Source organism: Sorex araneus, chromosome 2 (assembly GCF_027595985.1).
Source record: "Sorex araneus isolate mSorAra2 chromosome 2, mSorAra2.pri, whole genome shotgun sequence".
Taxonomy (NCBI): domain Eukaryota; kingdom Metazoa; phylum Chordata; class Mammalia; order Eulipotyphla; family Soricidae; genus Sorex; species Sorex araneus.
In genome coordinates, this window is record NC_073303.1 from 248,573,171 (window position 1) to 248,593,861 (window position 20,691).

The window sequence follows — 20,691 nt, forward strand, 5'->3', positions numbered from 1 at the left end:
GGGGCTGGAAGGAACTGAATGGGTAAAGAGCTTCAGTTATATAAGCTGGAAATCCAGAGAGAGATGCCAAGGAAAGCTGCAAGTATTATGAAGACATTTGACACCTGGTTAAAATGTAGTAGATGATAAATCCTGTTTATCTGTGCATGACCACAGTTTTTTAAAAAAACAGAGAGAAAACAAAGGCTTAGTTTGAGGTGGCCGGAAAAGAAAATCTCATTTGAATTCATGTCTGAGTCTGTGATGTAAAATCACTATAATGACCAAAACAGGTACTGCATGTGTGTGTGTGTGTGTGTGTGTGTGTGTGTGTGTGTGTGTGTGTGTGTGTGTGTGTGTGCGTGTGCACACACGCGCACATGTTGCACCTGTGAATATAGAAACAATGAGTTTCTGGGGCTGGAGCGATAGCACAGCGGGTAGGGCGTTTGCCTTGCTTGCGGCTGACCCGGGTTCAATTCCCAGCATCCCATATGGTCCCCTGAGCACCGCCAGGAGTGGTTCCTGAGTGCAGAGCCAGGAGTAACCCCTGTGCATCGCCAGGTGTGACCCAAAAAGAAAACAAACAAACAAACAAACAAACAAACAAACAAAAAAAAAACCACCACAATGAGTTTCTGACAACAAAATAAAAATGAAAACTTCTCATCCAGAAATGTTGGTTTCGACATCCTACCCCAACCCGGGGTTACTTTTGGAGTGTAGTCTACAGGGAATGCTGGCCTTCTCTGTGGGTGACATTTGGGGAGCAGTCCTTCACTACTGGGGCTGTGGTCCCAGAGGGGTAAACCCCAGACCCTGCACCCGCTATGGGCTTTACACTGCAGCCTTCCCTGGGTGTTGTGGCCAAAGGTATTGAGTCTTGCTGCTGGGTCAGCTTTAAATGACTTTTCACCTAGGGTCCTGGGTGACCTTCTAGTTCTTCCGGATACCACACGGTTCAGTAGGTGTGTCGACACTGTTCCCAGACTACTAACTGGCTATGTGCAAAAAGAGACATGTGCATGGGCACAGCGACAGAAGCCAGGCACTCCTGACACTGAGGTAGGCTGTGGGACCCACTACCTGAGGCAATGTCCTGGACGCCCATTTCATGGCTTTGTGGGACCTTAACAGTGAGATGCTGACCAAAGAGACTGTCCATGCAGGGAGAAGACCTCTGAGGGAATCTGTGAAGGAACAACTGATGCTGTCCAGTGCATGCACTGAAGCTCAAGAACTTTCCTGCTCATGTTCCCCAATTCCCGGGCCCCAAGCAGGAATCAGTTGGGGCTCTCGGGGTCGCCTATGGTTTCTGCTCACCTTGATGTGTTTGTAAGGAGGGGGCTTCTTGTCATTCTTCCGGTCTTCCTGCAGCTGCCGCAGCTCCTTCTGAGCCTTTAACTCCTCAAACCTCGCTGCAGCTTCCTGGAGAGCTATGAAAACACAGCATAAGTCACGTCAGCATTTCAGGGTAGTGGAATAACTCCACCTTTTCCCTAAAAGACCCTTTAAATTGGGTTGTGTGTGTATGTGTGTGTGTGTCTGTGTGTGTGGGGGGGGGTGAGGAAATCGGTGCTTTTGTTTTTATTTACTTTTTAATTCTATTTGGGGTTATTCCTGGCTCTGCATTCAGGAATTACTTCTGGTGCTGCTTGGGGATCCTATGGGATGCTGGGAATCAACTGAGATCGGCCGAGTGCAAGGCAAAAGCCCACCTGCTGTACTGTTGCTCCCACTAGAGTGATAGCACAGTGTGTAGGGCGTTTGCCTTGCACAAAGCCGACCCGGGTTCGATTCCCAGCATCCCATATGGTCCCCCGAGCACAGCCAGGGGTGATTCCTGAGTGCATGAGCCAGGAGTGACCCCTGTGCATCTCCGGGTATGACCCAAAAAAGTAAAAAAAAAAAACCTACTAACATTGTATGAATGGCTGGAAAGTATGTATGACTTCATTCTGAAACAGGGGAACATCCTCAGTGTATTCAGAGGAGTTAAGACAAAACCCAACGCACAACACAGACAACCAGTTCTGAAGGAAAAGTTAAGACAAACTTCAAACAGGTCAATACCTGGCAAAGCCCACACCTGCCAGCTCCTAAGGATGCAGGGACTGCAGCTGCCCCACCAGGTCGCCATCCATGAACAGAGCTCTCCTGCAGCTGAACCCTCCCAGGCGGCCTGATGCAGGCCTGGCATGATCCCCAACACAGCATATGGTCTCCCCAGCACCCTCAGGGATCACCCTGGAGCACAGGGCCAGGAGTAATCCCCCAGTACACACAAACAAAATAATCCACGTTTTGGGGTTGGAGCAATAGCACAGCGGGTAGGCCATTTGCCTTGCATGCAACAGACCCGGGTTCAATTCCCAGCATCCCATATGGTCCCCGGGGTACCGCCAGGAGTAATTCCTGAGTGCAGAGCCAGGAGTACCCCTGTGCATCACCAGGTGTGACCCAAAAAAGCCAAAAACAAACAAACAAACAAAATAATCCACTTTTAAAGAAACCCAAAACCCAAGAACCTCAGAGGTTAAATTTGCTTCCTCATTTGTCTCTCAAATACCCTTCCTAGACTTCCGCTAACTCCTCCTGGAAATACCAAGTAGTGACTCTACTGACACATACATTTTATTTTATATTTTTTGCAGGGACTGGGGGTGGGTGGGTGGGTGCAAACTGCTGACATGCACAGTCCCTGCCCGAGGCCTCTCCCTGATGACAGGGCCCGGCCTGGACACATGGCAGGTTTATCTGCCATGTGCTTGGGCCCCCAACCCTGATGGGAACTTCTGAACCTGCTTGGACTATGGACCCTATCTACCTATCCAGGGAAACTGCCCCTTTATGGAAATAACTTTCATGCAGGGACCGAATCCAACACGCCTGGTGTTCTTGTGACAACAACTACAGGTCAATGCTGGGGTTAGGAGTTTGAATCTAAAGCCCATCTCCAAGAGTTTGAAATTTGCTTCCAGTCCTAATAAAACACTTGGGCGAGTCATTTAAGCCCAAAGTACAAGATGCACATAGCCTTCATTATAGATGTGATTAGTGGCTGTTAAAGACTTACAACATTCTCCTGAAAGGGTCTGACAAAAGGGGAATAAGACTTGTTACAATGTAATTCTTCTCAGCTCACATGAGGAAGTGATTTGGCCTTGACAAACCTGATTGTCAATCCAGTTACACTTCCTCTTAATGGGGATTTCTGTGTTGTTTTTTTTCCCCAGTGTTGGGGGTGGAACCCAGGCTAAATATATGCAGGGTCAGCACTTCACCACTGGGAGCTGTACCCACAGGCCCTGTCCCCGCTCCTGCCTGGGGCACTGGGCGTCACATGCCTTGTGGATCCCAACACTCCTTGACAGCTGGTGTCTATGTGAGATTTCTACATGTAAACGTGTTCCCTAGGGTCAAGAAGGCAATTCAAAGCGTTGAAGCACATGCCTAACAGGGCCCGTACACAAAACTGTCTGGTCCAGTTAGCCAAGTACTGCCAGAAACTGCCCCCAAATCCGCTGCTTCCCCATCCCCCCTGACAAAAATAGAAGAGGACCCTGAAAGCACGAACACCAATCACCTGAGTACTGACAGAGCAGAGTGCTAGGGCACTAGCAGGCTCACACATGCGGTTTTCCCCCCTCACCTTCTCCCCTAGAAAAAGTCACTTGTCTCTTGTCTCTTATCAACTGAGACCACAAGCCTACAGCCCTGAGTTCCTGTGACACCATGGCTGAGCCCCAGCCAACAGAGGCTACACAGTGCGCAGAAGGAAGGAGACCACCTCTGGCAAGCATGTCTTCTGTGGGAGCATTTCACTGCCCCCTCCCAAGCTTCAAATGTGCAGAACCCTCTTTGCCACCCCCACCCCTGAAGACAAAACTGCCCCTCCAAGCCCAAGTAAGTGCAAACAGCGAGAGCCAGGGCATAGCCTTGCAAAGGACAGCTGGAGAAGGCCCTGCCCACGAACGCAGGATTAGTCCGAGCCTTGTAGTCAATCTGCAATGCCTTGTTCTTTGGTTTTAGGGCTCAGGGAGCCCAGTGCTGACGGGGTGACACACTCACTATACTCCCGCCAGCGCCCGTCACCTTTACTCTTTTTGTAAGAGGACACAGGCTCAGAGCTGACTCAGACAGACATACGCACTCTGTCCTCACTCCTTCACTGCAAGGCCAAGCCCCCGCCCAGCATATCTTAATATCTTAAAAATTGAGGAGGGGGGAGGAGATCACTCCGGGCACTGTTTGTGGAACAGTGTGGGGGCACCAGGGATCGCACTCAGGTTGGCCAGGTGCAAGGAAAGCATTCTATCCGCTGCACAAACTCTCCCCTACCCGCCCTGACAGAACACCGCTTTGATTCCCACTATTCTACTGTGTGCCTTCTAGCTCATTCCATGAAGAAACAGCGCCTGTCACCAGCATGGCTCTGCTGGATTCCAGCCCCACCACCGCCAGCCAGGGTGAACCATGTAGAATAGCCCTGCGGCCCAATACCGGATGAGGTATTCAGAAATGTACGTGCTGTGCTGAGAGGGAGAAAAAAGTCTCCCTGAAGGAAATTCCAGTCAAGGAAAGGTCTGGCTCAAAATAAGTGAGCTTTGGGGGGGAAGGCATATAAGTGTCATACCACAGCCGAAGGGCAGACTATGCTTCCCTGTGCTGAAGCCTAAAGACCAACAAAGAAACGGGCAAAACAGGTCTGTGTTGGCTTATGAAACAAAAGGGAGCAACTATTTTTTTGGGTGGGGGTGGGAAGGGGGAATATCACCATACCCAGCGGGACTGGGGGACTGTATGGAGTGCTGGGGATCAAACCCAGGTCAGCCGGGTACATGGCAAGTGGCCACCTGGCTTAGTTATGGCTCTGGTCGAAGTTACCTTTTTTGTAAGTTCCGTCCACGCCTTTGCCCATCTTGTCCTTGCTGCTCACATCACCCTCCATGTAGGGGAAGACCCGGGCCTGGTGAGTCCACAGATAGTCGTTGGAGCCGAAGAAGAGCACCGGGAACTCGCCTACATCGTGTCTCATCTTGTCGATGTTGGAAGGAACAGCTCGTGGATGGCAGATCTCTGCCGGCCACCACCTGAACAGTGAGAACAAGACAGGAAACTTGTGAAGGTTGCACGACATCAGGACTAGAGCCTCCTTTCAGAACAGGAAGCACGAGGCAAGGCCTGTATGGCAGCAATCGAACAGACAGGGTTCTGGGCCTCCTTTGATCCCAGGCATGCAGTCTCCTAGGGGTAGTGCTCCAACCCACAGAATCTGCAAATGACGACGGAGACCAAGGCTAATCCTCTGATGCTCAAGGGAGCACTGTTTGGCAGGTAGAAACCCACCTACAAGCCCCCTGGATGGGGATGAGGCGGAGGCACTCTGTCTCCCTGGGCTCCGCCTCGCTGTTGCACACATGCGTTTGCTAAAGGCCGAAGGCAACAGTGTGCACTCGCTCTGCAAGTGTGGCATGTAACTCACCACCATGCATGCATTGCACACCCTAAGGAGACTGACTACGTGTGCGGAAGGGCTTTCCTGGGAACAGGGAAACCACAAACTGCCATGGCACTTGCTGTTACTTTCACCACTTCAAGGAAACCAAACACTTCACCTCTTCAAACTTTCAGTAAAAAACAGGACCAGGATGATAGCACAGTGGGTGGAGCGTTTGCCTTGCACACAGCAGACCCGTGGTCAATCCTTGGCATCCCATATGGTCCCAAGCACCGCCAGGAATAATCCTGAGTGCACGGCCAGGAATTTCTTTGGTTCTCTAGCAGATGTTTCTCATGCAGTGCTCAGCACTGTCCTGTGCCGATGGATACCTGGTTCAAATGATCCATCCTCTGTGCCCAGGAGTCTCTCTGGGGGTCCTGTGGCTAGTAGAGTAGGGTACCTATGAATCTTTACTTGCTGAAAACAGCTCCTGAAAAGTTATCTTTCTAAATAGTCTGTGTGCTTCGAAGGAAGCCTTAGTGTCATTATATTCATAATGTTTACTGAAAGTTTTGGTGTCGGGTTTTTTGTTTTGTTTTTTCCCTTTTGGGGCACACGGCGATGCAAAGGAATTACTCCTGGCTCTGCACTCAGGAACTACTACTGGCAGTGCTCAGGGGACCATATGGGATGTCAGGGATTGAACCTGGGTTGGCTGTGTACAAGGTAACTGCCCCACCCGCTGTGCTATTGCTCTGACTCCAGCTTTTGTTATTTTTAAAAACCACGTCCCTGTAACACTTTTTCATGTATCGCATGTTCAAAGCAATGTTAAGAAGAAAATGCCAGACACTAAGAGGCCAAAACTCTGATATCCATCACGCTGAGGGTGCCTGTGTCGGAGGGACTGCATGTCAGTATGCCAAACTGTTACCGCCCTAGCTGGCAAGACTGCATTCATGAAAGTACTATCTACTGAAAATGTGTCTCATTCCTCTAATTGCAGAGCAGTCTTCAACAGAAAGTACAAGGGGGGCCTAAGACATGACAGAGAAGTACCAGCGTCCTCACATTCACTCACCTGTAGCGTCCCACTTTGACCCAGACAATCTCCCTGTAGTGTGGCTTTTTGCCCGCCTTACAGTCATTGCAATACCAGTTTCCTTCAGGGATGTCAATGTTGAGGCATTCACGATGAAAAGCAGCAGGGCAAGAATCACAGCACAGAAGGCTGCCTCCTACAGAATCAAGAACCAGGCATTCAGGATCACCACGCTGCAGCGAGGCCGCTCAGACACAGTGTGGCCTCTGCCCCGGAGCCACCTGCCCCCAGCCTAGGGTTTAGTATTTATGTTTTAGATTTCACACCTGATGGTGGTTAGGGATTACTCTGGGTTCTACACTCAGAGACCACTCCTGGCAGTGCTCAGGAGACCATATGGGGTGCTGGGATTAAACATAGGTCAGTCACGTGCACATTGGTAATTGCCCTACCCGCTGTACTATTACTCCAGCTACATTAAATTCTTCTTAGTCATTTTTGTCTGCAACTCCCTGGAGAAGAGTGCAGAGCCAGCAGTGACCCTGAGTATTGGCGGGGATGGCCCCCAAACAAAGCAAAATCTCAATTAACATAATGCGACGTTGTTTTCTATTTGGGCCAGAGCAGGATCCATGCACCCGGGTGGAGCTATTGCCCTCTCTGTGCGGAACATTATGAGTGGCATCAGCTGATAGGCTGGTTACTGATTTCTTGTTTCACGCTGGTGCTTCCCTCTTTTTTACCCCTGCTAAACCAATGAAATTGTCATATGCATTGCAAAAGAAGACCCAGGGGGAGGGCAGGGAAGGTCATTTCCTATCAACTTAAAACAATGCTCTAAGGTGAAGGCTTTTGAGGTCTATCTTGCAATTTTCAGATCTGTCACAGTGTTGCTGACCATAGTTCCATTGGACTGTGCGCCTCTGCCTCTAGCCACATTCATACAAAGGTGCCCTCACTATTGTCTGCTGCTTCAACTGTCTGCTTTTCAGGGGAGGTAGTTGGGCCACACCTGGCAATGCTCAGGGCACCCTGTGTGATGCCAGAAATCCAACCTGGGTCAGGTGCATGCAAGAAAAGTGCCCTATTTGCTGTACTATTTCTCCAGCCCTGAATTTTTTATTTTAGCTGGAGTGATAGCGAAGCGGGTAGGGTGTTTGCTTTGCACACAGCCGATTTGGGATCGATTCCTCTGCCCCTCTCAGAGAGCCCGGCAAGCTACCGAGAATCTCTCGCCCGCAAGACAGAGCCTGGTAAGCTCCCCGTGGATATCCGATATGCCAAAAACAGTAACAAGTCTCACAATAGAGACGTTACTGGTGCCCGCTCGAGCAAACTGATCACCAACGGGATGACAGTGATGACAGTGATGAGTGATAAAATCAGGCCAAACTAAAGATAACAAAAAGAGCACCCTCCTTAATGAAGATCAAAGAAAGCTTAAATATCCTAAGATACTAATTATTATTGGAGAAATCATCTCCGAACATAAGACATCTAGTGGTATTGTAAAGAAAACAAATTTTGGTTGCAATTTAAAAACCTGTATTAAGTTAACAACAGTATCCATACATTAGGAAGTCATGTCTTACCTTCTGAGCACACAAAACACCAGCTGACATTAACATGTTCATGGTTCCGGCAGCCCCGCCGAGGAGTAAAGTGATTCGGGCAGATGATACTATTAGAAGCAAGGATCTTTGACCCCGCAGCCAGACAGAAATCATTGGCATGGTAAGCCACAGGGCAGCGAACACAGCGCATCAGACGACCTAAACACACAAGAAACGTGAAGACCAGGTAAGAGAAAAGAAAAACGACAACTAAATATTTTAGAAAGGTAAATCACTCTCTATGTGTAACCCTTAGAAAATGTCATAAACCGGGCCGGAGCAATAGCACAGCGGGTAAGGCGTTTGCCTTGCACTCAGCCGACCCGGGTTTGATCCCCGGCATCCCATATGGTCCCCCAAGCACCGCCAGGAGTAATTCCTGAGTGCAAAGCCAGGAGTAACCCCTGAGCATCGCTGGGTGTGACCCAAAATGCAAAAATAAAAAAAGAAAAGAAAATGTCATAAACCCACTAAGCTTAGGGGTCACTCAACTAGGTCCTAAGGAAAGCCTGTGCCAAGTTGGATCCAATCTCCAAACTCACACCCCTAGGACCAACGCCAAGTTCCAAATTCCTATGAAGCCCTTACCCTCTGAGATGGCCCTGGACCTCGGGAGCAGGTGGACATGGACACCAGGTCAGCCTGCTAGAAGGCACTGTTTACCAGGACTGCCTGCAACTCGGATTCTGAGCCTTTCGGGTATGTTACTTCTCTACCCCTGGCAGACGAAGCATACCCTTCAGGGCAGTTAACCAGCTAAATACGACTCTCCACAGCCTGAGAAGAGGAAGCCAGCTGGCACTGAAGCTGCAGTTTCAAATAGGAAACTTAAGATACTGTGGTCAGGGGCCAGAGTGCAGTGTGGAGGGCGCTTGCCTTGCATGCGGCTGACCTGGGCTTGAAATGGGCTCGACCTGAAGCTCGACACCCATAGTGTCCCCTGAGTGTTACCAGGAGTGACATCTGAGTGCAGTGCCAGGAGTAAGACCTGAGCGTTACTGACTGTGGCCCAAACACCAAAAACCAAAATACCGTATTTAAGATTGATGACATCTGTAGAGTCAGTAAATAATTTTACAAAAGTCTGATTAAAAGAAGCCAATACTGTTCATTTTTTTTTTCCTACTGGAGAAGTGTGTGTGTGTGTGGGTGGGGGGGGGCATTTAGAAACAAATTCAAGAAAAATCAGTGACACCATTACGAAGCAAAAAGAAATATTTGTTTTCCCAGTGAGAATGGGTTGGGGTGTGGCAATGGGGACCAAACCTAGGGCTCCCTCAGACAAGGGGAAAGCTCTCCTGCTGACCAACATTCCCACCTGGGAACAGTTCCCCTAAGCACACAGGGCTGGAGAGAGGAGCAGAGTTAAGGCCTTGCCTGTGGCTGACTCTGTTTGCTCCCCAGCACACAGCTAGGAACCTGCAAACCACCAGTGTGGCCCCACACCCAGCCCCCGCCCCATGAAATATGGAGAGCCAAGTCTTCCCATGATGCCGCGACACCGTAAACAGGGTGCAGCCCACTGCCCTGGGCTTCTCTCACCATCATGCCGCTACCCTGCCAAGAAAGAGGTGGAGAGCCCAGAAGAAGCACAATAGGTGGCACCCCAAGACAGGCCCGGCGCAGCACCTCGTACCTTTAGATGCAGAGACACTGGCCGGGTTAGCAGCGTGACAGGTGATGCAGATGTGGAGGGAGCACCGGAAGCCCTTGTTCTGCATGACGGTGGGCGGGTACTTCTGAACACACTCTTCATGGTAGAACTTTCCACACAAGGGTAGAAGGCACCTTTTAACATCCTCCCCACTCTGCTTACATACGAAACAGGTATGGATGCCTGGAAAAGAGGAAGAAGGAAACCCATAAATACCAGTCAGGAATTCCCCTGGCCCTGAGCCGCCAGGACACAACTCTGGAGGACTCCAGCATGCAGGTGCAATGTCTCTCCCGTACCCCAGAAGACTTCAACACCAGCTCCGTGTCCACAATGCAGCAATTCCTGCCCTGCAGCCAGGTGCCACAAGAGAAGTGCCCAGTGCTACAAAACCAGCCCTGTCCCTTCCCTGCCCATATAACACCTTCAGTCCCAGTCAAACCTTGAGGTTGTGGTGTCTTTTGTTTGTTTGTTTGTTTGTTTTTGGCCACAGCTGGCGATGCTCAGGGCTTACTTTTGGCTCTGTGCTCAGGGGATGCTATGGGATGACAGGGATCGAACCACTCAGGTCAGTCGCATGACAGGGAAAGCCTGTGGTGTCTATTTCTAAACCCACTGCTATCAATTAGGCTTCCAGAAACATAGTCCCCTTAGATTAAATCAGTTTGTGAGCGGGGTTCAGAGAACTCAAGCGAAGGACCTGACTGACTCTATATATTCCCTATAGAGGCTAAGAGGCTAGAATTAAGGAGACAAAGAGAAATGCATATCAGGGATCCAATTGGGAGTCTCTGCCTTCTCCAACCACTTGACCTGGGCCCATGGGTCCGCCAAGCCGAAAGCACTCCAAAGTTAGGCCTGCTGGGTTTTTCTGGAAGGGTCATTCCACCGACATGGTCCACCAAGTGAGGGACACTGAGCCACTGGCCTAATGCAGCATCTCCCTTCCAAAGAGCTGAAAGGGATGGAAGATGCAGTCTCCTCATCATGGGTCTGTTTGCCAGGCTTCCAGCTCCATTTGGTGGGGGGTCTCTGTAAGTTACTTCATTCACAAAAGCCCTAAAGGACACACTGACTACTCTCTTCACTAAGTCCCAAAGGCCAGAGGAGCACCATGGCAAAAAAAGGGCCAGGTAATTTAGCATAAATCAGAGTATCACAGAGAGCAGTTTCTGAACACAGCACCGACCCCGGAATGGTTCTTGAGTACCACCGCCTTCACTCACCACACCAACAAAAACTGGGCAAAATGACAGAGCTCTGTGCTCACTATGAAACAGCAACCTTGCAGCCTGCTGACGCAGGTTCAATCCTCAGCACTTCAAAGGGTTACCCAAGTCCTGCAAACTAGGAGTAGTAAGTCCTGAGCACTCAAGTGTGGGCTGAAAATAATTTGTTTTTCCTTTCTGGGTCACACCCGGCGATGCACAGGGGTCACTTCTGGCTCTGCACTCAGGAATTACCCCTGGCGGTGCTCAGGGGACCATAGGAGATGCTGGGAATCGAACCCTGGTTGGCTGCGTGCAAGGCAAGTGCCCTACCCACTGTGCTATCGCTCCAGCCCCTGAAAATAAATTATAAAAAAAAAAAAAGAGAAAAAGAAATTACCCCTGGGGCTGGAGAGGTAGTACAGCAGCTTGGGTACTTGCCTTGTGCACAGCTGACCCAGGTTTGATCTCTGGCACCACCAGGAGTGGTTCCTGGGCACCACCAGGTGTGGTGGCTCATCCAGAAATGAAGACCCCCTGGGGTGATTATAAACGAAGGTGACATTCACATACATAACACAGTAAAGAGAAAGGAAATGAGTCCCACAGAAGCCACAGCATGACGACATACACTGGAGGCAGCATCCGAGTACACTAGTGATACCTCATATATTCTAGGCCATGTTAGCTTACCGCAGAAACAGAAGTGAGGAGTAGCAGACAAAAGAGAAGACAGGACTCGGCTCCTTTATTTCATTTCACTCCGGTCACCTTTACTAAAACTAGCCTTTGACTCCATTTTTATAAAACTCATAAAGGAGAAATCTAAAGTCTTGGGGCTGGAGCCATTATACAGTGGAGAGGGCATTTGCCTTGCACGTGGCCGACCTGGGTTTAATCCCTGGCATCCCATAGGGTCCCCAGAACCCTGCTAGGAGTGATTCCTGAGGACAGAGCCACAGGGAGTGATCCCCAAACAGGAAGGAAGGGAGGAGGGAAGGGGGAAAGGAAGAAGGAAAGAAGGGAAGAAGTGACGAGGAAGGGAGGGTAAAAGGAAGGGAGGGAGGGAAGAATCAAGTATTGCTAAAAGCAGCAATACTTGATTTCTGGCACAGAGCTAGGCTACCCTGTCCTGAAATGAGGACAGGGACGCGTGTGTGCCTACAGAGATTCTCCAAATACAGGGCAGAAGGGCACCACTCCAGTATGACTCAGTCCAATTAACTACTCTGGCTTTTTTTTTTTTTTCGTTTTTGGAGGTCACACGTGGTGATGCTCAGGGGCTACTCCTGCCTGGCTCTGCACTCAGGAATTACTCCTGGTGATGCTCAGGGGACCCCATGGGATGCTGAGGATTAAAGGAGAGTTGGCCACGTGCAAAGCAAATGCCCTACCCACTGTACTGTCAGTCTGGCTGCCCAATGAACTACTCTCTATCCCAGGCTTTGTCGCTGCACTGGTGCAAGTGAGAGCAGAGCTGTGACTCAGCCTCCAGGCCTGCAGTCCTCCCCGCACAGAGGGGGTTTCTCGGGCCCGGAGACAATGCGACTTTATTCTTCCGACTCACCCTTCCAAGGACCGTTCTGGCATTGGTCACTACTTCCTTCCTCTACCTACCTGCATTTCTGCTTCAGAGTTCTTTTTTTTTAAAAAAGAGTTCTTTTTCTAATGATTATTTGGGGCCCACACCCACATGGCAGTATTCAGGGGACTATGTGGTGACAGTGATGGGGACCAGAGCCTGGGCCTCCCATATGTGATGTATTTGCTTAGCTCTGTGCTCTCCGGCCCTTGAACAGCTATGTCTTGTTTCATTTATTAGTTCCCCTATTGATAAATTTTGTTTGTTTTTCCGGGGCCACACCCGTTAGTGCTCAGGGCTCACTCCTGGCAGGCTTGGGGACTGCATGGGATTCAGGGAATCCAATCTGGGCCGGCCGTGTACAAGGCAAATGCCCTAGCCATTGTACTATGTCTCAGCCCTTCCCTAAATAATTCCTCACCTCGTCTTAGGGAACCTCCAGATATTCTACTCTCCTTGCCTCTGTAATACCTCCCTGTGGCAGCTCAAGCCCTCTTTCGCACTGAAGCCTAGCTTCTAGAAGACAATTTCCTATTCATCAAGCAGGGACAGTGATAACTGGGGCACCTTCTCACTGCCAAACACAGCTGCTCTGACCCACCGGAGTCTCTGGGGTTACTACTGCTCCTGCTGATGACACTCTCCAGGGGCCCCTGGAACTGGGCATGCCCAGGGCCTGACAGTGGCACTCTCCGACCAACCCAATTAATGTTTATTTCATGTGCTGCATCATGTACACGAGTGGTCTGAGAATGGAGACCAGGACCATGACCTTCAGCCTGCGCCTCTCTACTGCTTCAGTGCCAGGGTCCAGACACAAGGAGGAAAAAAGAACAAAGCTCCTTCACACAGTTATTGTGTCTTTGTTTGGGGGTCACACCCAGAGATGCTCAGGGTTTACTTCTGGCGGGGCTCGGGGGGGCTGAGATGCAAGGATCAAACCTAGGTCAGCCACATATAAGACAAGCAACTTGCCAGCGGCACTACTGCTCAGCCCCTCACACAGCTTTTAAAGCAGTTTACGGAATTAGCTAACCAGTCCAGGCTTACAGTCCAATGTGTATGAAATGTCCCCCAAATATTTTTCCTTTCTTGAAAAATGGCTATATTATTATAGCAACTGGTTATTAATGACACATATGTCAACAGCACAGTGAATAATCATGAGGTAAAATGCTCGAGTACTTGGGGCTGGAGTGACAATATAGTGGGGAGGTCACATGCCTTGCACATGGCGTCTGACCGGGTCCAATCCCTGGCATCCTCTATGGGCCCCAAGCACTGCCAGGATAAATTCCTAAGCATTGCTGAATGTGGCCCAAACCCACTTGCCAAAAGGGGGAGGCGGGGGGAATCTTGCTGATCGCCACTAAAATCAAGAAACCCAGCACTTGACCAGTGCCCTGGAATACCTCCTTATCACTCCATTGATGTGTCTTCCCTAAGCTCCAATGCTAAATGTACCAGCCAGCTTCCCGTCCCTCCCATTTCAATGCCCCTTGCTCACCTCTAACCTCTCCTACTCCACTTGAGTCTCCATTGCTCTTTTAGGCCCACACTCAGAGGAGAGGGGAGGATGCAGAGGACAAGAGCTCCAGCTCTGCAGGTAGAGGCCACTGGTATCACATGGTCCTTAGCACTGCTGAGCGGGCTCCCCCCATCTCCCCCATCCTGGGATAAACTTGTTCTTGTTCTCTGCCGCGCGAGCTCACCACTGGTCATTAGTAACTGTACAAAGTGCTTTCAACCACACCGCTTGTTGTCCATTAGCTATGCTGTGATCCCAGGGGTCCAAGACTGTAACAAGGGCTTTTACCTGGTTCAGCTTCCCAATGGCAAGAGGGCTCCTGTAAAGGACTTTACCTGTGCGACATTCATTGCAGATAAATTTCCCTCTGGGCATCTCGGTCAACCCAAGGCACTCCAGGTGGAAAGCCCCGCAGCACTGAGCCTCACACAGCAGCAGCTCCCCCAGCTTCTCACAGTTCTGCCAGGAGAAAGAACACAGAAAGGGCTGTCCAACGGGAAAGCACAAGGTCCCCACACAGCCGGCCATGAAAAAGCAGCTCTGGCGGAAACAAGAAACCCCGTCCAGCGTTCAGGCCAACAGGAATGGCTCTCTCTGCTCCAGCAAGGCTCTGCCCCCGGGCTCCTTCACGGGACAGCTGGGTCTCTGAATGCCAAGTCAACTATATAATGCCCACGAGTGCAGCAAGCACATGGAGTCCACCGACAGCCTCCCCAAAGAGAACCAAAAGGAAAACCAGACCACTGCATGGACATAAAGGGAAGCTGACAAGGGGAAGACACAAAGTGAGGAAGAGGCAAAAGTGAGCCGTCAGAACCTCACCATTCTTTACCGAAGGCAGGCTGGCACCAGGTTTAAGCAGTGAGCTGGAAGAATAGGAAGGTGACAGGCCGGGTGTGTGATTCCACTAATGCCGAGTCCTTTAATGCACAAGTCCCGATTCAATGCCACTTAATCTCACGGCTGCCTCCTGCCCAGCCCGCCCCATCTCCCCAAAAAGAAGGCAGCATGAGAAGCAAAGCCAATGATGGAGGTTCTTGCAATGGTCTAGAACAGGTGATAACACACGGCTGAGCTGAGGTTATGACAATCTCTGAAGAGCTCCAATCATGGTTGTTTCAACACCCCTTCAGATGGGACTAATGTCACTTATGCAAGAACTTTAAGAAATGGTTGTCATTATAAAAATAAAAGACTTAGACAAACGTATTTTTATAGATTTCCTAATGTTTGTGACTTTTCACCTCACATTTGTATTTCCCCACGGTGATTACCAAAAAATGTTAAAATGGGGCAGGGGGGTAGGCTTAAACAAATTCTCTAGAGAAAAAAGGAAAAAGTGATTAAGGAAATCAAGTAACCTCAGAAAGATGAAAGAAACTAGCCTTGACCACTGAAACACAGGAGATTAATGAGGGGTCCCGCGTGTGAGTCCTGGTGCTGCACCACTAGCCCAGCCCCTTCCCGACAGCCTGTATGTAGTCGGGGTGACCCCAGCACTGAGCACTGACCCAGGACGGAAACAAGAGCTAAGCCCCTGGCCATTGCGAGTGATCTGATTCAAACCAAACAAACAAACAAAAGCACTGAAGAGAAACAAAGCAGTAGGAAAGCTGTGGCGGGGAAATGGCCAGGGGCAGCCAGGGATTAAGGGGGATGAAGCCAGAGCTAGCAGAATGGCCGAGTGCACCCTCTGCATGCCGAAGGCCCAGTCTGTAACCTGAGCCGGGGATGTCATGCCAGGCTCTCCCATTTCCAACTACCCACACGCAGAGCGAGCGGACCAAAGCCAAAGGGGAAGACACTTCTCCCAGTACAGAGAGCACCAGTGCCACTGAAGCCACCAGCAATAAGACCCACCCCCATCACTGCAGACTCCACCCCAGAACAGAGCATCAGGGGAGACTCCCCCAAGCCCCTGACTCAATGGTTCCACCTCAACTGGAGGTGGAACTTCCTCTTGACCTTTAAAATTGGGGCCTGTGCGGGGGAGCCATTCACCAACATCATAAGGGTCCGGGATAGCTGTGCCCACGGGGTCATGGGAAGCTGTTTGGGAGCTGAGAGCAGAGACTGGGTCGGCCAACTCCTAGACTAACAGATTCTGTGGCCTGGGTTCATTTTTATTTTTCAGTTGCCTCAATAAGGGGGAATAAAGCCTAACAGTATGTTCCACTTTCAGACTAGCAGCTTTGAAAGAGCCAGCAAAGGGAAACCAAAGAGCCCTGAGTAACTAAATGGGGGATGCCAGGTTAGACCCTCCACGACAACAGGGCAGCCTCATTGACCTGGCTACCACCTGGCACGGCAGCAAGGGCTTGGCGAGGCCTCACCGAGCACCCAGGTGCCAGCTCTAGGACCTCTCTGCCTACCCCAGACTTTCCTCTGCAGCAAAGAGGCAACAACGATCTACAGCATCAGCAGCCATCCACCTTAGGGGATTCTAGTGTCCTTATTATAAAGCAGCCACACAGCAATTACTCTGAATGTTTCAAAGTCATTTCACTTTTAGGAAAACACAGGTGACGGGTGACTTCTCACAAGTCACAAGGTAACGGGAAACATGGGGAAAGTCTCAATGCAAAAACCATCCTAGAAAACTTCCTATGAAATGCAGAGCCTGAGAGCACAGCAGGGGCATGAAGGATGGCCCTGGAATGAAAGACAGAGAGAAAGAAAGACAGTGAGAGAGACAGAGAGAGACATGGAATGAAGGACGGTCCTGGAATGAAAGACAGAAAGACAGACGGACACACACATATACAAGCATACAGAGAGAGAGAGAGAAAGAGAGAGAGAGAGAGAGAGAGAGAGGAAAGAGAGGAGAGACGAAAGAGAGGAGAGGAACGAGAGAGAGAGAGAGAGAGAGAGAGAGAGAGAGAGAGAGAGAGAGAGAGAGAGAATTGCTGAGAGGGAAGGGCAGAGCACCCAGTGCCAGGGAATCCGCACGCCCCCACAGAGGGGAGTCACCAACACAGAGCGCTCCCCACATCAATCCCCGAGCCCCGAGCCCTACCTGGCAGACGTTCTCCTTGAGGGCAGCTCCCCCGCCGCGCTCCCCCTGCAGTTTCTTAGACACTGGCAGCTCGTGCTCCACGCCCTCCTCAGCCGGGTCCTTGGGGCTGGCCTGCGCCGTCCTGAGTGGCATCAGCTCTCCCTTGCAGAGACAACAGGATGTCCGGCATCTGGATTATTCCCATCTCCTCCATCTGACCCCCTCCCTCTGGGCTGCTATTTGTCTAGCCAGTGAGCACTTACAGATGTTCAGCCAATCACGCGGGCGGACTGCATGCAATGTTAGTCTAACCCTGCTGTGATTGGGCGGGTAGTGGGCGCCTCATGCCCTGCCACTAACTGCTCTGAGGCTGTTCCACTGGAACTTTTTGAGCTGTTCCATTTTAAGGATTCACTAAGGGAGAGAAAACATTCTTAAGTTTATTCGATTACTCCTTTGTTCTTTCAAGATCAGTGTTTCCTAAACGGCGCCCTCACTGGGCATTCCATGCAAAGGGTCTTCTGTCTCCTGGAGGGGGCTCAGCCCTAACCTAGTCTACTCTCTGGCAGCATCTGGCTGGACAGTCAGAGATGACATCAATGACTGCACTCATGCTACCTCCACAAGGAAATGGCTGGAAATTTACATTTCTTAGCAGCTGGTGCTGGGAGCATCTCCCTAAAAAGAGCCCCTGATGGTATGCAAATAAGCAAATGAATTTCCCCCTACTTGCAGGCTTCACTATGAAAGAGCCCATGGCCACTCAGAACTGTGCTCTTTAGGCCTAGGACAAGATAAATGTGCGGAAGTGGTCACATTTCTCCACTGACTCCTGGACTGGCTCTTTAAGAAGGCCATCCCCACTGCGGCAGAGGTGCCTGGACCAACGTCTCCCAAGGACCAGGCTCTCCTCCAGGATTCCTTCAAGCTATTAGCATTTTCATCAGGAAACTATCCCTACACTGGACTACAGGGAAGAAGGGAAGTGGCTGCGACTGAAAAGTAGCTTCACTCTGGCAGGTCAAAGGTGAGGAACCGAGTAGTACCTCTAAGCTTGGGGTTTCTTTTGATGAGTCGTCACTTTTCACCTTCTTACACTGCACCTTGGCTGCAGCATGCCTCTGTCGTTTTCGCTTCCTCGGCTTATCAAATATCTTGGTGGTGCCTACATAAGAAAACAGGTGTTACCGGCTAGTAAAGCATGTATATGTCCAAGACTATTCTCCACGGGAAGAATCTTAAAGAATTAGGAAGTGTCAAGTTCCTAAAAGAAAAAGAAACAACTTGAGAACTGGAGGGACAGCACAGGAGGCGGGATGCTTGCCTTGCACGAGCTGACAGGATCCGCTCTCCAGCATCCTGCGTGTTCCCCTAAGTAACGGCAAGAGGAATCCTGAAGTTCAGAGCCAGAAGTTAACCCTGAGCATGACCAGATGTGGTTCCCAACTGCACTTCCCCCCTCCCAAGAAAAAAATAACAAAGAAAACACACAGGTATGCTTTTTAAATATATATATATATTTGCTTTTTGGGTCATACCCGGCAATGCACAGGGGAAACTCCTGGCTCTGCACTCAGGAATTACTCCTGGCAGTGCTCAGAGGACCATATGGGATGAATTGAACCCAGGTTGGCTGTGTGCAAGGCAAACGCCCTACCCGCTGTGCTATCTCATAAAAAAAAAAAAAAACCATAATTTTTAAAAGACAAAGGGGTAGGGGTAGAAAGCCCAGGGCTGCTGAGGCACCTTTCTAAGCTGGGCCAGTTCAAGTCTGACTCCAGGCACCACTGCATGATGGAGGCCAGAAGCCCCAGCATTGGTGTCGGTGGCCACAAAAGCCTTGACCCCACAGAAGTGTCCTGGGTAATTCCAGCAGCCAAGACTCCTCTCAACAAATATCCATGGGAGATGTGATCCCAGAGGCCGCACGTGTGCGGCCTCACCGCAGCTGCACGAGCATGATTCCAGAGGCCAGCTAAACTACTTTTGGTACTGGCAGCTTCTTGCAGAAATGTCTCCAGACTGAGAACTAAGCCTCGGACCCATGCCTGCCCAGGAGGGTAAAAGTTTTACTCTCTTGCCTTTTCCTTGCCGGGGGGGAGTGGGGGAAGGATGTGGCGAATGCCATATTATGAGAACCACTAATAAGAGACACAAGCTTGCAATAATCCAATTTCTGGAAGAAATTTCCCTGGACTTGGTTGCTAAAATACAGAAATTCAAAACATTTTCATATCTCTTCACAGCAGGTCTGACTCTAGTGGGGAACTCCAAACAATAATACAGAGATTTTTGTTGAAATACTGAATGTAACCAAAGTAAAGAGAAAGTAAAGTGAAATTTATCAGTTACACAGGCGGGAGTGGATGGGTGGGGGGGATGGGATGTATACTGGGTTTTTTTTTGGTGGTTGAATATGTGCACTGGTGAAAGGATGGTTGTTTCAGCATTGTATAACTGAGACTTAAGACTGAAAGCATTGTAATTTTCCACATGGTGATTAAAAAAAAAAATCGATAGCCCCCACTTCTTAGTACTGTGTGTGTTTACGGGGGGCAGTTTGGGAGATGGCCACTTGCAAAAAAAGTATAGGCTACAGGTTTTACATCATGAATTACACAAATTGTTTTCAGGAAAAGAGCTGAGATCCATTGCAATTTTGAAAGCAAACTGGGCACCCTTTGGAATTTGATTGCATAACAGGTTAAAATGAGCTGACGGAAGGACTGGAGGGATAGCACAACAGGTAGGGCGTTTGCCTTGCACTCGGGCGACCTGGGTTCGATTCCCAGCATCCCATATGGTCCCCTGAGCACCACCAGGAGTAATTCCTGAGTGCAGAGCCAGGAGTAACCGCTATGCGTTGCTGGGTGTGACCCCAAAAAGCAAAAAAAAAAAAAAAAAGAGCTGACGGAGCACTCAGCTTGCTTGCTAAAGACTCAGTCGTCAGGGGTCAGAGGACCACATGCAGTCAATGCTTCCAGGATTCCTTTTAGCCAGGCAGTGACATCTGAGATGTTCTGCTCAAATCTGGGCTTATAGTTCAAAAACGACCAACGTCAATAAAGGACACTTGGATGTGAATGAACAAAATAAATATATTAAGTACCTGGGAATCAGTTCTCCCTCAGCACAGAGCTTACTCCTAGCTCTGCACTCAGAGGTCACTCCTGGCAGTGTTCAGGGTCCCAGGGTTGAGCCCAGGACGACCATGTGCAAGGGAAGGACCCTAACCGTTTACTATCTCTCTGGAGCCCAGGGAAACATACTTCCCCCCAATTTTAAAACAGAGAGAACCAGGGCTGGAGCAATAGCACAAAGGGTAGGGCGTTTGCCTTGCACGTGGCAGATCCAGGTTCGATCCCCAGCATCCCATATGGTCCCCCGAGCACCACCAGGAGTAATTCCTGAGTGAAAAGCCAGGAGTAACCCCTGAGCACTGCTGGTATGACCCCAAAAAGCAGGAAAAACAAACAAACAAACAAAAAGAGAGGACCTTCCATGACACTGAATCTAAATAATGGTATCTTCACTGATTCAATGCAAGCAAGCAAAAACAGAGACAAATGAGACTACATCAAATAAAAGAAGCTTTTGCATGACAAAGGAAACAACAAGCAGAACAGAAAGACAATACACAGACAGGG

General features: G+C 49.9%; 1 protein-coding gene across 8 annotated transcripts in view; it reads right to left on the reverse strand.

The window, feature by feature from the left end:
• Positions 1 to 20,691, reverse strand: part of NSD1 (nuclear receptor binding SET domain protein 1) — a 114,935-nt gene that overhangs the window by 13,723 nt on the left and 80,521 nt on the right. For all 8 annotated transcript variants that reach the window (XM_055128470.1, XM_055128465.1, XM_055128466.1 and 5 more), the window contains 8 exons: positions 18,091 to 18,209; positions 17,066 to 17,206; positions 14,385 to 14,508; positions 9,714 to 9,914; positions 8,057 to 8,236; positions 6,504 to 6,660; positions 4,867 to 5,072; positions 1,303 to 1,415 (listed from right to left, as the gene is read on the reverse strand). In XM_055128470.1, the coding sequence (XP_054984445.1) occupies positions 1,303 to 1,415; positions 4,867 to 5,072; positions 6,504 to 6,660; positions 8,057 to 8,236; positions 9,714 to 9,914; positions 14,385 to 14,508; positions 17,066 to 17,206; positions 18,091 to 18,209 (1,241 nt within the window). The remainder of the gene's footprint in view (positions 1 to 1,302; positions 1,416 to 4,866; positions 5,073 to 6,503; positions 6,661 to 8,056; positions 8,237 to 9,713; positions 9,915 to 14,384; positions 14,509 to 17,065; positions 17,207 to 18,090; positions 18,210 to 20,691) is intronic.